The 14,535-nt window shown below is 47.6% G+C and overlaps 1 protein-coding gene across 1 annotated transcript in view; it reads right to left on the bottom strand.

The window, feature by feature from the left end:
* Positions 1-14,535, bottom strand: part of MCF2L2 (MCF.2 cell line derived transforming sequence-like 2) — a 235,619-nt gene that overhangs the window by 1,283 nt on the left and 219,801 nt on the right. The window contains 2 exon segments of the mRNA XM_004382342.1: positions 8,772-8,869; positions 10,753-10,786. Coding sequence (XP_004382399.1) covers positions 8,772-8,869; positions 10,753-10,786 — 132 coding nt within the window.

Genomic DNA, 14,535 nt, shown 5'->3' with positions numbered 1-14,535 from the left:
CCTACCCCTCCTCCTCCTGCTCCTCAGCCTCCTCTTACCTACCCCTCCTCCCTCCTCTTCCTCAGCCTCCTCTCTTACCTACCCCTCCTCCTCCTGCTCCTCAGCCTCCTCTCTTACCTAGCCCCTTCTCCCTCCTAATCTTTTTGCTTTCTGTCTCCTTGGCAGCCTCTGGCAAATCACATTGCCCTTTCACATGGCAAAATCAGAGGGACAAGAGAGCATCATCTGCCTCCCTCTCCAATGAATCAATGAGCAGTCAGTCACATGGATTGAGCATCTACTACCTTCTCCGGGCTGTGAAAGGCACAACTCAGCGGGCACTTGCTCCAGGCCCCACGGTAGGTCAGGAGAAAAGTCAGGCCAGGACCTGGGTCTCCTGACTCCTAGACAATGTCCCCTCTCCTCTTCCTGGCCCTGGGCTGCCTTTTTCTCTCTCTCTGGATTTAATCACTTCCCACTGGATTCCCTGGCCCTGAAGCCTATGCAGGTCCGGAGGCTGGTGGGTCCCAGGCCTGTGAGCGAGTAAAGGAGGGGCCTGCTGCCCAGTGGGAGGAGCAGGGGCTCTGGAGTCAGTCCGACCTGGGTGCCATTCCGACTGCCACTCAGGGCTGTGTGACCTCGGGTAAGTCACCTAACCTCTCTGGGCCTCAGTCCCCTGGTCTCTGTGATGCGGATAACAGTATCTACTTTGTATGAGCATCAGTATCTACTTTGTGTGATAAGGACAATGATATCTACTGTGCAGGGTTGGTGTGATGATTAGCAAAAATGTTTTTAAAGTGCTTGGCCCCTCATGGAAACACTGGTGGCGCAGTGGTTAAGAGCTACGGCTGCTAACCAAAGGGTCGGCAGTTCAAATCCACCAGGCGCTCCTTGGAAACCCTCTGGGGCAGTTCTCCTCTGTCCTATAGGCTCGCTATGAGTCGGAATCAACTCGATGGCAATGGGTATGGTATGGGTATGGCCCATCGCAGGAATTCAATAAAGAGCAGCTGCTACGATTATCATCCATGGTAATTACAACGGTACTAACGACAGGTCTCGGAACAGCTGTGGGCACCCCAGGGGTGCTGTTATGACTCACATTTGGGGAAGATGTGGCTGCTGTCTTCCTGCTCACAAATACCTGGGGTGGGGGGACACATTACAAGAGAAATAAATGGCTTTACAGCATGAATGTGCACACACACACACACACTCACTCTTATGCACACACACTCATACACACACACACACACACACACACACACACACACACACACGTCAGAAAAGCCTAACCAAACACACCGGCCCTGACACATATTCAACTCTATTCCGTGAAAACTTGAACTGGCAGTTGCATTCTTGGAAAAGTTGAAAGGAATGACCGGTCCCGGCCAACCGCCCACAGCGTGCTGGGGAGACGTCAGCCCGCGTGTCTGGGCTCTCCCGGTCGCTGTGCGGAGTGAGCACGCGGCGCGCTGGGGAGAAGGACGAGCCGGCCGGGTAGGTGGGCCCGGAGAATTCCCGCCCGTAAGAACCAGACAGTGTGATCTTCTAGCTCCTCCCACAGAAAGCCCAAGGGGTTTAGGGCATTCCGGTTTAGCATCGAGTGATTAGAATTCTAAACTTTTACCTTGTTTTAACACGTGAATGAAATTTAACAACAAATAAACTCATTAATGAATTCAAATTATCCCGATCTAAAAACACATTTTTGGGTAAATTACAGTTTTTGAAAACAGTATCATGACAAGATCATTTTTTCCCTAAATTTGGCTTTTCCCTTCATGTCCACTAGGTGGCACAATGGGACCACCGCGGATGCTGCTAGTTCACAGCCGCTCTCCCACCGCTGATTACAAGACCAAAAAACCAACCCCGATGCATTCGGTGCAGTCGAGTAACTCCGACTCTTAGTGACCCTACAGGACAGAGAACGGCCCCAAAGCGTTTCCAGGGAGCAGCTGGGGGATTCAAACTGCCCCACCAGGGCTCCTACAGATTTACAGGCAAACTGTATTTTTGTTTTTCTTCAGACTAGATTTTTCTCTCTTCCTTACAATTATGCACATCTTTTTTTAGGACATCTCTATCACATGAACTAAAATACACAAGTACTGCTTGGGTACACGGTTTTCCTTTCGGGCATGGAGAAGTATCTTACAATAGCGCCTAACGCCTGGACTTTCCCCCACTTGCCCTGGAGGAACAAATGTTTAGTGGGTATGTAATTAGCAATGACAGTGTTCTCACAGCGATCTAGGCTCTAGGCCAAGGGCTTCATCCAACCCTCACAGCAAGTCTATACAGTATTACCTCCATTTTGTAGAATAAATCATAAAAAGCATGTGAGCACAAAGACGCTAAGCAATTTATCCACAGAGATGGAGCCTATGCTCCTAACCATGGCTTAGTGGGAGAATTCTCGCCTTCCATGCAGGAGACCTGGGTTCAATTCCCAGCCAATGCACCTCATGCGCAGCCACCACCCATCTGTCAGTGGAGGCTCGTGCGCTGCTGTGATGCTCAGCAGGTTTCAACAGAGCTGTCACACTAAGACAGACTAGGAAGAAAGGCCTGGTGATCTACCTCCAAAAATCAGTCAATGAAAACCCTATGGATCACAACGGTCTGATCGCCCACTGATCACGGGGATGGTGCAGGACAGCTGCAGGGTTTAGTTCCGTTTGGCATGGGGTCGCCGTGAGTCGGAACCAACTTGCTGGCAGCCACCACCAGCAACAATGCTACCAATGGCGTTCCTTCTTTGCCTCGTAGGGGCTGAAGCGCAGGGTCACTTTCTGCCAGCCCCATCCCAGTAGTGCTACAGAAGTCACAACAGGAATGGTCTCCAGGATGTTTCCAGGGGTACTAGGCTAGGTTACGATCTTTTGCTTGGTGGGCCAGACTGTGAACGTTACATCGGTATCTAAAGTCTGCACTTTCTGTGCAAACCTGACCGTGGCCAGGAGGAATCCAATCACTCCTAAGCATTCAGATTCCATGCATTCCCAGGTACATTTTCTGCTGTCAAAGTCCCCACCGACTCACAGAGCTGTCTGAGCTTGCTGTTAGACTCTCAGGGTTGCCAGGAGCTGAGGCCAAGAACATGCACCACTGGGAACACATCCCATCAGCTGCCCTCACATGTTCTGGGTTGGAATAAGCCCAAAGCAGGTGGGTGCAGGGCAGAACAACAAGATGTGTCTCGTTGAGCTCAGCCCAAGTCTTGCCCATTTCATCAGAGATTTGATGAGAATTTTTCAAGAAGACTGAAGTATAAAGCTCCAAAACTGTGTGTGTAGTTTGAATTTTCTTTAAAAACATCAAGCATTTTTATAGGTAAAAAATATGGGAGAAACTACCAACCGTGGTCATCTGTGGTTACATCTGATTTGCATTTTTATCTGTGCTGCTCTGTATATTCTAATTTTTTGACGCTCTATGGAAAAGGAAACTTAAAATAGTTAAAACCAATGAGTCATCAGTCCGCTTGGTTGTTTGGCGCTGATGTTTTCTGATGGGTGTAAGGCAAGATACAAAGATCCTCTTTTTTTTTTTTTAGGTCCTCATATTTTGGGCTCAGTTTCTGGATGGTGCAAATAGTTAACACACTCAGCTGCTAACTGAAAGGCTGGAGGTTCAAGTCCACCCAGAAGCTCCTAGGAGGAAAGGCCTGGCAATCTACTTCTGAAAAATCAGCCACTGAAAACCCTATGGAGCACAGTTCTCCTCTGACACACATGGGGTCACCATGAGTTGGAGTGAACTTGATGGCAACCTGTTTCCCTGGTCAGGTGGTGCTGTAATTCGATCCTAGCTGTTGTTATGGTGGAGGGCCGGGAGGGGAGGTGGGGGCTCACTCTGAGAAGGGCAGACATTGCCTTGTACACCTCATCTGGAGCTTCTGCATAGTCCTCAGGGGTGAGGAGGGGGAAAGGGCCACTTCTGCCAGCCCAGGAGGTTCCAGGGCATGTGCCCAGATATCCTCATCCCAAGTTTTGGGATCCCACTTCTTCCCTAGAAGGGCCTGATTTGCTTGTTGATCTCCAGGCACAAAAACCAAACCAAACCAAACCCACTGCTGTCGAGTCGATTCCGACTCACAGCGACCCTACAGGACAGAGCAGAACTGCCCCAAAGAGTTTCCAAGGAGCGGCTGGTGGATTCGAACTGCCGACCTTGTGGTTAGCAGCCGAGCTCGTAAGAGAGGGGTTCTGAACATGGGCAAGGAGACCCCCTGACACTCACACTGTGCTTCGAATTGGTGGCGAGCAGATCTGAGCCTGCCGCTTTCACACCTCAGTGCCCCAATGACATGGAGCAACAGCCGCCCAATCTTACGGTCTTCACGGGCAGTACTTTCCCCAAACCTCTCAAGCGCGAGAAACACGGCACCAGCTGGTACCTGTCCGTCTGTTTTACGTGTCCCCGTTCACCACAGGTGAAAAGTCTTCACAACTGAGCGGCTACAGCAGGCCAAGGACCAGATGCCAACACTCCACCTCCCACCAGTGAGGGGGCCCTCATGGCTATTTGGCCAGCAAGTGACCCTACAGCAGAGCCCCAATCTTTCTAGGCCCTTTCCTGGCACGAACTTACATGCTGAGGTTCTCTATAGCAGATCGTGCAGACAATTTCCTGGGAGAAGGCTTTCCGACGAAGCTGTAAGGTAGTGAGGGCAGAAGAGAGGGCACGGAAGAAGCCAGGTATAGATGTGGGGTCAGCTGAAGTCTAGCCCGACCCCCTGGGAAACTCCAGAGCGTGGATGGCACCACAGATGACCCTTCTTGAGACAGAGGGGCTGGTTTTGCTCCCTAGCAAGGTGTGTGCATGTGTACATGTGTACACACACACACAAAGTCAACAACCAAGCCGAGACTAAAAACCCCATAAACCCCAAACCCACGTGCTGCAGTGGAGAACTGCTCCATGGTATTGTCTCGGTTGCAATCTTTACAGAAGCAGATCACCAGGGCCTTTCTTCCACGGCAGCGCTGGGTGGGTTTGAACCACCAATCTTTAGGTTAGTAGTTGAGTGCAAGCTATTTGTGCCACCCAGGGACCTTAAGCCCAGACTAGGACACGGTTCACTCAATGTCATCCATTGTTTCTGCTCACCCCATGCTTTTTGGGTCTATGACCTTGAATTAGCCGGCTGGAGAAAGAAGGAAGAAAAGAAAGGCACCTAGACATCCACATCGTTGTTTTGGGTGAAGAAGGAGTTATGCTGGTGTTGTTAGGTGCCAGCGAGTCGGTTCCGACTCATAGTGACCCCACGTACAACAGGACAAAAACGCTGTCCACCCTGCGCCATCCTCAAATCGTTGCTACGTTTGAGCCCATCGTTGCAGCCACTGTGTCAACCCACCTTGTCCACAGTCTTCTCCTTTTCGGCTGACCTTCAATTGGCTCATACCTGCTGCTGAGCACATTTGTAGACAGCACCAATGTCGACCTCTCTGTCCTCAAGCAAATAGTCTTTTTTTTTTTTTAAATAAATTACTTTGTTGTTGTTGTTAAAAATAGATACACAGCAAAACATACATCAATTCAACAATTTTTTTTATGTGTGAACATTTTATTGTGCGTTAGGTAGAGGTTTACAAGCAAATTATCTTCCCATTCAATAATTTATATACAAATTGTTCCGTGATATTGGTTACAATCCCCACAATGTGTCAGCACTCTCCCCATTACAACCCTGAGTTCCCCGTTTCCATTCGTCTGGTTTCCCTGCGCCTTCCTGCCTTCTCGTCTTTGCTTTTGGCCAGATGTTGCCCTTTCGGTCTCATACAGGCGATTGTTTTAAGGAGCACTTTCCTTATGGGTGTTATTGTTTATTTTATAGGCCTCTCTATTATTTGGCTGAAGGGTTTTCTTCAGGAGTGGCTTCAGTTCCAAGTTAGCAGGGTGTCTGGGGGCCATAGTCTTGGGGGTTCCTCCAGTCTCTTTTGGACCAGTAAGTCTGGTCTTTTTTTTTTTTTTTTATGAATCTGAATTTTGTTTCTACGTTTTCCTCTTCACTCTAACTGGGGCCTTCTATTGCTGTCCCAGTCAGAGTGGTCGGCAGTGGTAGCCGGGCACCATCTAGTTCTTCTGGTCTCAGGCTCGTGGAGGCTGTGGTTCCTCTGGTCCATTAGTCCTCTGGACTGATTGCTTTCTGGAGTCTTTGGTTTTCTTCAGTCTCCTTTGCTCCGGATGGAAAGAAACAAATAGTTGTATCCTGGATGGCTGCTTGCAAGCTTTTAAGACCACAGACGCTACTCTCCAAAGTAGGATGTAGAGCACTGTCTTTATGAACTATGTTATGCCAGCTGACCTAGATGTCTCAAGAGACTGCAGTCCTTAGCCTTCAAGCCTAGTGACTCAGTCCCGTGAGGTGTCTAGTTATGTCTAGAAGTTTCCGTGATTGTGTACCCTGTGTGCTGCATTTTATATATGAATATACACGAGGCACATACAAATGCATACGTAGAAATATCCAAAGCCAAACCTATGTATGCACGTGGCTGTACTCCCATGCAAATAGTCTTTTAAAGGTAGCTCTGTAAGGGGTAGTTGGCACACGAAAAAAGGAGTTAAATGCCTCAAGACCAAAAGATACTTCATCACTTGACAAGGTTGGATAGGCTCCATTTTCTGGTAGTCCCTAAGCGTCGTCTGTTAAACAAACAACCACCAGGTTGACAATGGAAGTCTCAACACATATCTCGCTCTTCCGCAGGATCTGGTGCTCAGAGGTCTCCCTTCACTTCGAGTTTTTCAACACAGGAAGGGAAGCTGGGATACGACTTGACTGATGTAATCACAGGCAGTGTTGTGGGGCAGGGGCAAGACCAGTCATTTAGGAGATGAAAACATGGTTTTAAAGGCTGTCCGTTAGCCTTTTTAGTTTCCTTTCAGTTTCTCATAAGCCAATCCAAGCAAGGTCTCCACAGGAAAACAAAACACACAAACCTCCCGCCTCCCAGAGGCCCTGCTATGTCCCATACCAGGAAGAAAAAGGCTCGGGGACTACATTCTGTGGACTCTCACCAGTCAAGAACTTTCTCAAGTCTTACTTTCTCTGGTCTGTACTAGGAAGAAAATAGGTCATTTTTCATTTTCCAAACGTAGAATTTTACCACACGCACACACACCCTAATTGAGAATCATGGCCTTATTAAATGGCATGGCTATTAATATTTGCTGACCAAGACTGAGCATCCAATTTCTTAATTCTATGACCCTCTTCCTGTGTAATTTGCCATTTCATGCTCATTAGCATCCAAGGGTCTAGAAACCCAAGGAGGAGACTTACGTTGGTTAGCCTGGTTCTGAGGTGGGGGGTGGGGGGTCTGTGACTATGTTTGTCCAATGACTTTTTGTACTTTATAGGTGCTCAATAAATGCATTTGAAACGAAATCCAGTCACGTATGCACCTGGAGACATGCTTCATGTCTCACCAAATGAATCTCCTAAAAGTCCAAAACCCAAACCCAAACCTCTAATACTAAACCCCCAAGGCTTTCATTATGGGCGGCGGTAAAAGCAGAAAGTAGGCGGCCTTTTGGAAAGATAATCTTTCATTTAAATAGTCAAAGCAAGAAACAAAACCATAAAACCCATTGCCATCAAGTCGGTTTCAACTCATAGTGACCCTGTAGGACAGAGTAGAACTGCCCCATAAGGTTTCCAAGGGGTGGCTGGTGGATTTGAACTGCCGACCTTTGGGTGAGCAGCCGAGCTCTTAACCACTGTGCCACCAGGGCTCCTGAAGCAAGAAAAGATGATAAGAAAAATAGATATTCAAAGCCCTATCAACACAACCTACTATTATGTCATTAAAACACAAAACATAAAAACGCCTCCACACCTCTTTTTTTGACCCCAGCCTCAATTCTGCCCACAGGAACAGTGAGGCACAAAGGGTAGAGCTGAAGTTCTGTGGTGAAGCCCCCGGATGGCGAACGCCTACCGTTTCCACGGGAAGCTCTGGGAGGAGGTGAAATCCATAAATCCCGGAGAGAGCACGAAATGAGTGTCACACCCAGTGTCCTTGTCCCAAAGCACAGCCGCCCCGGCAGTGCACATATTCCTACCTGTCATTTCCTTACGGGGACAGTTCTTCTAAGGGGGAGTTACCTTTCCATGTGAGGAGTTTGTTCTTCATTTAAATTCTGGTCTAATTATATCTACACAAATGAACAGCAGAAACCTGATTTTATACTCTACAGTATAAAAAAGGAGCCCTCTTGGCACAAATGGTTAAATGATCGCTGCTAACCGAAAGGTTGGCAGGTCAAACCCACCCAGTGGCTCCTCAGGAGAGGACCTGGAGACTTGCTCCTGTAAAGATTACAGCCAAGAAAACCCTATGGGGGCAGTTCTACTCTGTCACATGGGGTCGTTATGAGTCACACTTGACTGGATGGCACCTACCAACAACCAAAAACCAAAACCCACTGCTGTCAAGTCGATTCCGATTCATAGTGACCCTACAGGACAGAGCAGAACTGTCCCCATAGGGTTTCCAAGGCTGTAATCTTTATAGAAGCAGACTGACACATCTTTCTCCCGTGGAGCAGCTAGGTGGGTTCAAACTGCCAATCTCTGGGTTAGCAGGCAAGCGTTTAACCACTGAGCCACCAAGGTTCCTTCTAACAACCACAGTTGGTATAAATGCTTTACTTTTTCTTCCACTCACAATTAAGGAAGGGCTAAGGCTCAAGTGATGGCTTCCTGGGTTCTAAGCAGCAGGTATCACCCTACTGCTTCCACGCTTCACTCTCCCACTGGTGCCCACCTTTGATCCCACAGGTGCTGACGTCTAGGTCCTCCTTGCTGCTGGCAGCTCTTTCCATATTTTCAATCCAAGATACAAATTCTACTCCACTGTCTTTGCTTTAGAAAAATATCCATGGGCAAGGCATTACTGGAAAGAATGGCCCTTCAGTTGGAGGTCTGCCCTGGCTCTGCAGAGTCAGAGGCATTCAACAGGCAGTGGGTAAGGGTCACCACTTACTGGATTAAATGGTTAACTTCTAACAGGCTTGCAGACCTTAAAATGGAGAGACAAGGAAGAGGGGTAATCCACTTCCAGCTTTTCACTTCTCAAAAACTCTTCCACTATCGCTCCCAGCTTCCATCTTTCCTAGCCTGACATTCCAACTGTTACTGTCACTCTTTCGGGTTGGATTAGTTCGATGAGTGAACACAGTGCTAGGCACTGGAGGTCCAAAGATGAATAAACTGCGCCCTGAGCTAAACCGCATCACCCCCAGGCTTTGCTGGCTGAGTAGTTTGCTAGCCTGATTGGATTATTCAATGAGTTCCTTCATTTGTTTATTCATTAAACATTTACTGATCAGCCGTACAAGTGCCAGGTACAACAGGAGACCTGAGGGAAGCTAACCTGATAAGGGACCTCCACGCCTAAAGGAACTCATAGTCGAGCAGGGAGAGAAACTTGAACACATCATAAAATTATAGTATAGCATGTTAAACGCTGTAATAGAGATATTCCGTAAGAGCATGGGTGCAGAGAGGAGAGAGAGACTCAGCTGTCCTCCAGAGCCTCACTTCTTCCCACCTCCACCATCTCTTTGGGTGACGGCCTTGGGTGGCTCCATCAGAATTAGGCCAAAGGAGCCTAGGAAAAGGAAGCGGGCTTCTGTACTGGGACTGGGTCACGGTCTACGGGCTTATCCAACAAGCATTTACCGGGTATCTCCTGAGTGTCTTGGACAGGGAGAAGAATGGGGGCTAGAGTTCCTAAGTGGGCAGGAACAGGTGGGGTAAGGCGCCCCTGTGAGGACTCAGTCCGGGAAAGACGTGTGAGTGCGCCTTGCTCTGAGACAGGAAGGAATGAGGAGGGAAAGAGGGACTATGAGGAGAGCTCCGCGTGGAGTGAGGCCAGCCAGCCCGAGACAGCACATTTGTCTACTCAGCAAAGCAGGGCGCAGGGCAGCCTCCTGAGAATAGGAGTCCAACTGGAGGTCCTTTTGTGAAAACTCAAGACAACAGCCAGAAGCCAGGGCATTTAAGGGAGGTTTCTAAATGCCATGTCGGACCCCAATGCAATACAGTGAGCAGCGCTAGAAGAGATTTCCCAGGTTGGCAGTGGGGATAAACCAAACCCACCGCCGTCGAGTCCATTCTGGCTCACAGTGACCCTACAGGACGGAGGACAACTGCTTCACAGGGTTTCCAAGGCTGTAATCTTTACAGAAACAGACTACCGCCATCTTTCTCCCATGGAGCGGCTGATGGGTTCGAACCGTTGTCGACTTTTTGCTCGGCAGCCGAGCGCTTTAACCGCTGTGCCACCAGGACTCCTGGCAGCAAGGATAGAGAACTGATATATGTATATTTTTTTATTGTACTTCAGGTGAAGGCTTGCAGAACAAATAGTTTCTCATGAAACAGTAGTACACATGTTGTTGTATGACTGGTTAACAACCCCACGACATGTCAATATTCTCCCTTCTCGACCTTGGAGGAACTTTTTTTTTTTGGTGAGAATATACATAGCCAAAGATACACCATTTCAAAAATTTCTACATGCACAGTTCAGTGACATTGACTACGCTCTTCCAATTGTGCTGTTATTCTCACTTAAGATGAAGGCTTACAGAACAAGATAGTTTCTCATTTTGAAAAACTGGAAATCTCTTGTAATAAGCCAAGGGTTTAAAAAAAAAACAATCAATGTCATCACGTAGGATCAATGTGAACTATCTGTAGCAGCAGGCACTTTAAAAAGAAAAAAACACAACAGCATTAACCACGTACTTGCTTCAAACTGTCAGTTCCCTTGGCCTGGAAACCAAAATCAAAACCAAACCAAACCATCAGCGCTCTTCAACTGAAGCCAGTCTGAACTGCTTTTACATACGCACATATACGCCCAAGGACGCACTATAAAAATACATGAGAATGTGTCTGTCTTGGCCTTCTTCTCCTAGGAATTCAGAAGAAGTTGGGTTTTTCCTGGCTCACTTGGTCCTGGCATCCTCTATCACTTCTCCGGCCCATCCTGATGAGTTCCCAGCATGCCTTGCTCCTGAGGCCATCCAAGTTTTGACAGTTAGCTCCATTAATACTAAGTAGGGGATAAACGGTGTGACTTCTAAGAGTTCATTTTTTCCACCTCAGCCCAAACCATATGATTTGGTGAGGAAAAAACCACCAGTCCCTGAGACAGTGGTAAGAATCACAGTCTTTGTCCAGGCGTTGTCCCAGCTATAACACCAGCTGTGGTCTTAATCTCCAGTGGGTCCCCATCGTGTACATCGGTCTGATGTTTGAGGCCTACCTCCCCCTTTCAGTCTCGCTTCCTTCTACTCTATCCATGAACCTTGCCAGCCAGTCTACAACCATCGCGGGACAGGTTCATTCAGAGGCAAGTCAGGGACATTCAAAGGCTCCTGGGTCCACCCTTTATTGCCCACGGGACTGGCCCAGTTGCTATGATGGGACTGGGGCCTTGATTTCCCCACCTCTCCATCTGGTTGTCTGTCAGGACTGGGGATTTATCTGGTGTCCCATCCACCATGCTGCCCTACAAGGCTGCCTGCCAGAGCCCTTCCTGGGGCCTGATCCTCCCCGCAGTCTCCCCAGGCTTCCTGATCCCAAGTGGCCATGCTGCAAATGAAGAGCCTGCCTCTGCAAAACCATAAAACTCTTCAAAACACCAAACCACAGTGCCTGCCCCTCCTTGACTTCTCAGGCTGCGGTGTCCAGCCATTGGATTCACTCTTTTCTCCTCAGCCCAAACTATCAGGCTCGGTGATGCCCTCTGGGACAGTGGCCTCTCCTGCCTGGCTGTCTCCCAGAGGCCCATCTCCACAGCTGGGTTCATCCCCCATCTGCTCCCAGTATCCCTCTGCTCACGTAGAGGCCCATGTCTCTGAGGTCCCATGCCTTGTCCAGAGTGGCCAGAGTTACAATGTCCAACAACCCCCATAGGCTGAACGGTGTTGGGAGGGGGCGTGAGAATGAACGAGATGGTAATGCTGTATGCATCAGAGCTGTGCAAAAGTGCTAGAGGGAGGTGGTTGTTGTGTCCTTGAGTCGATTCCGACCACCCCATAGGGCAGAGTAGAAGAGAGTAGAACTGTCTGACAAGTTTTCCTAGGCTGTAATCTTTACGGGAGCAGATCGTCAGGTCTTTTCTCCTGGAGCTGCTGGTGGTTTCTAACCACCGACCTTTTGGTTGGTAGCTGAGCACTTAACCATTGCACCACCAAGGTTCCTCTAGAGGTAAGGCACTGATATTCGCCATCTTGGAACCTGAGAAACCATCTCCCCCACTGCCTGGATGTCCCAAGGCCGCATTTGCTTCTGTGAGTCTCACCTCTTCCTACGCTCCAGCCTCAGCCCTGGTCTTGCCCTCACTCCACATCCACTTCAGGTCCCCAGAATTCCTAGATCCCTTGCTGTTTCCATCACTCCTTGAGACATTTCACCCGACCAGGCTCAGGAGACCCCGTCCTGCTGCCAAGCAGTCGTGTGAAATTGACCCTGTGTTTGCTTATCTGCAAATGGAGGGACTTGGCTGAACAGCCCCACCTGTCTTATGTTCCAAGGTTTTATGTTCACAGGGTTTTTCTTCTCATCCAAACTATGTCTGGGGTTGGCTTCTGTTTGTTCTCCAGATTTTACATTTGTGTCGCTACCTAGACGTCACAGAGCCAGGCCCTCAGGAGGATGGAGAAACGTGTTTTTAAAAAAACTGTTAGCTGAATAAATGTTACGTCCTCATAACCAACATCTGCCTTTTTTTTTTTTTTTGTGGGGGCAGGGGACGGAGGATTCAGTGAAAATTTAAATTGTAGTCTAAGCTAAACATTGTTAAGATGTCATTTATGACCAAATAGATCTATAGATTTTACCCCATCCCAACCAAATCTCAGCAAGCTTCTTTATAGAAATTGACAAGCTGATTCTAACATACCTATGAAAATGCAAAGGACGTAGAAGAGTCAAGACCAAAGCTGGGAGGCTCACCTGATTTCAGACTTCTCATAAAGCTGCGGGAATCAAACAGTGATGTCAAACAGACAAAAAGATCAATGGAGCAGAAGAGGGAGGCCAGAAACAGATGCACGCACATAAATGGCCACCTGGAGAAGGAACAGTCTTTTCAACAACTGGAGATCAATACGCAAAAATCTGAACTTTGATTCACGCTTCACACCACATACAAAAGTTAACTCAAAATGGATTAGAAACCTAAATGTAAAACTGAAAATTACAAAATGTCTAGAATAAAACATCGGATAAAATCTTTGTGACCTTGGATTAGACAAAGGTTTCTCAGGAACAACACCAAAAACACGATCCATGAAGATTTTTTTAAAATTGTATTTCATCAAAATTAAAATCTTTTGCTCTTCAAAAGATACCATTAAGAGAATGAAAAGATAAGCCACAGAGTGAAAGAAAATATTTGTAAATCGTATATCTAATGAAGGACTTGTATCCAGGATATATTTTTTAAAAACTCTTAAAATGCAATCACAAGAAAATAACGGGCAAAAGATTTGAACAGAGACTTCACCAAGAAGATACATGGGCAGCACAGCAGCTCATGAAAAGATGCTTGACCGTTAGTCATTAGGGAAATGCAAATTAAAAACTCAATGAGATAGCACGACACACCTACTAGGATGTCTAAAGTTGAAGGGGACTGACAAGACCACACGGTGGCGCAACTAAAACTCTCATGCGCTGTTGCGTTGTTAGGTGCTGGTTCCAACTCATAGCGACCCTATGTACTACACAACGAAACACTGCCTGGTCCTGTGTCATGCTCACAACTGTTGTTCTGCTTGAGCCCATTGTTGCAGTCACTGTGTCAATCCATCTTCTCGAGGGTCTTCCTCTTTTTCGCTGACCCTCTACTTTACCCAGCATGATGTCCTTCTCCAGGGACTGATCCCTCCTGATAACATGTCCAAAGTAGGTAAGATGCAGTCTCACCATCGTTCCTTCTAAGGAGCATTCTGCTTGTACTTCCTCCAAGACAGATTTGTTCATTCTATTGGCAGTCCATGGTATATCTGATATTCTTCACCAATACCACAACTCAAAGGTGTCAGTTCTTCTCTGGTCTTCCTTAATCACCATCCAGTTTTTGCATGCATATGAGGCAATTGAAAATACCATGGCTTGGGTCAGGTGCACCTTACTCTTCAAGGTGACATCTTTGCTCTTCAACACTTTAAAAAGGTCTTTTGCAGCAGATTTGCCCAATGCAATGCGTCTTTTGATTTCTTGACTGCTGCTTCCATGGGTGTTGAGGTGTTGATTGTGGATCCAAGTAAAATGAAATCCTTGGCAACTTCAATCTTTTCTCCATTTATCATGATGTTGCTATTGGTCCAGTTGTGAGGATTTTTGTTTTCTTTCTGTTGAGGTGTAATCCATACTGAAGGCTGTGGTCTTTGATCTTCATCAGTAAGTGCTTCAAGTCCTCTTCACTTTCAGCAAGCAAGGCGATCTGCATAACACAGGTTGTTAATGAGTCTTCCTCCAGTCCTGAGGCCCTGTTCTTCTTCCTGTAG

The sequence above is a fragment of the Trichechus manatus genome, unplaced genomic scaffold, assembly GCF_000243295.1.
Source record: "Trichechus manatus latirostris isolate Lorelei unplaced genomic scaffold, TriManLat1.0 scaffold00092, whole genome shotgun sequence".
Classification (NCBI taxonomy): Eukaryota; Metazoa; Chordata; class Mammalia; order Sirenia; family Trichechidae; genus Trichechus; species Trichechus manatus.
This window is presented reverse-complemented; position numbering and strand designations above follow the sequence as displayed.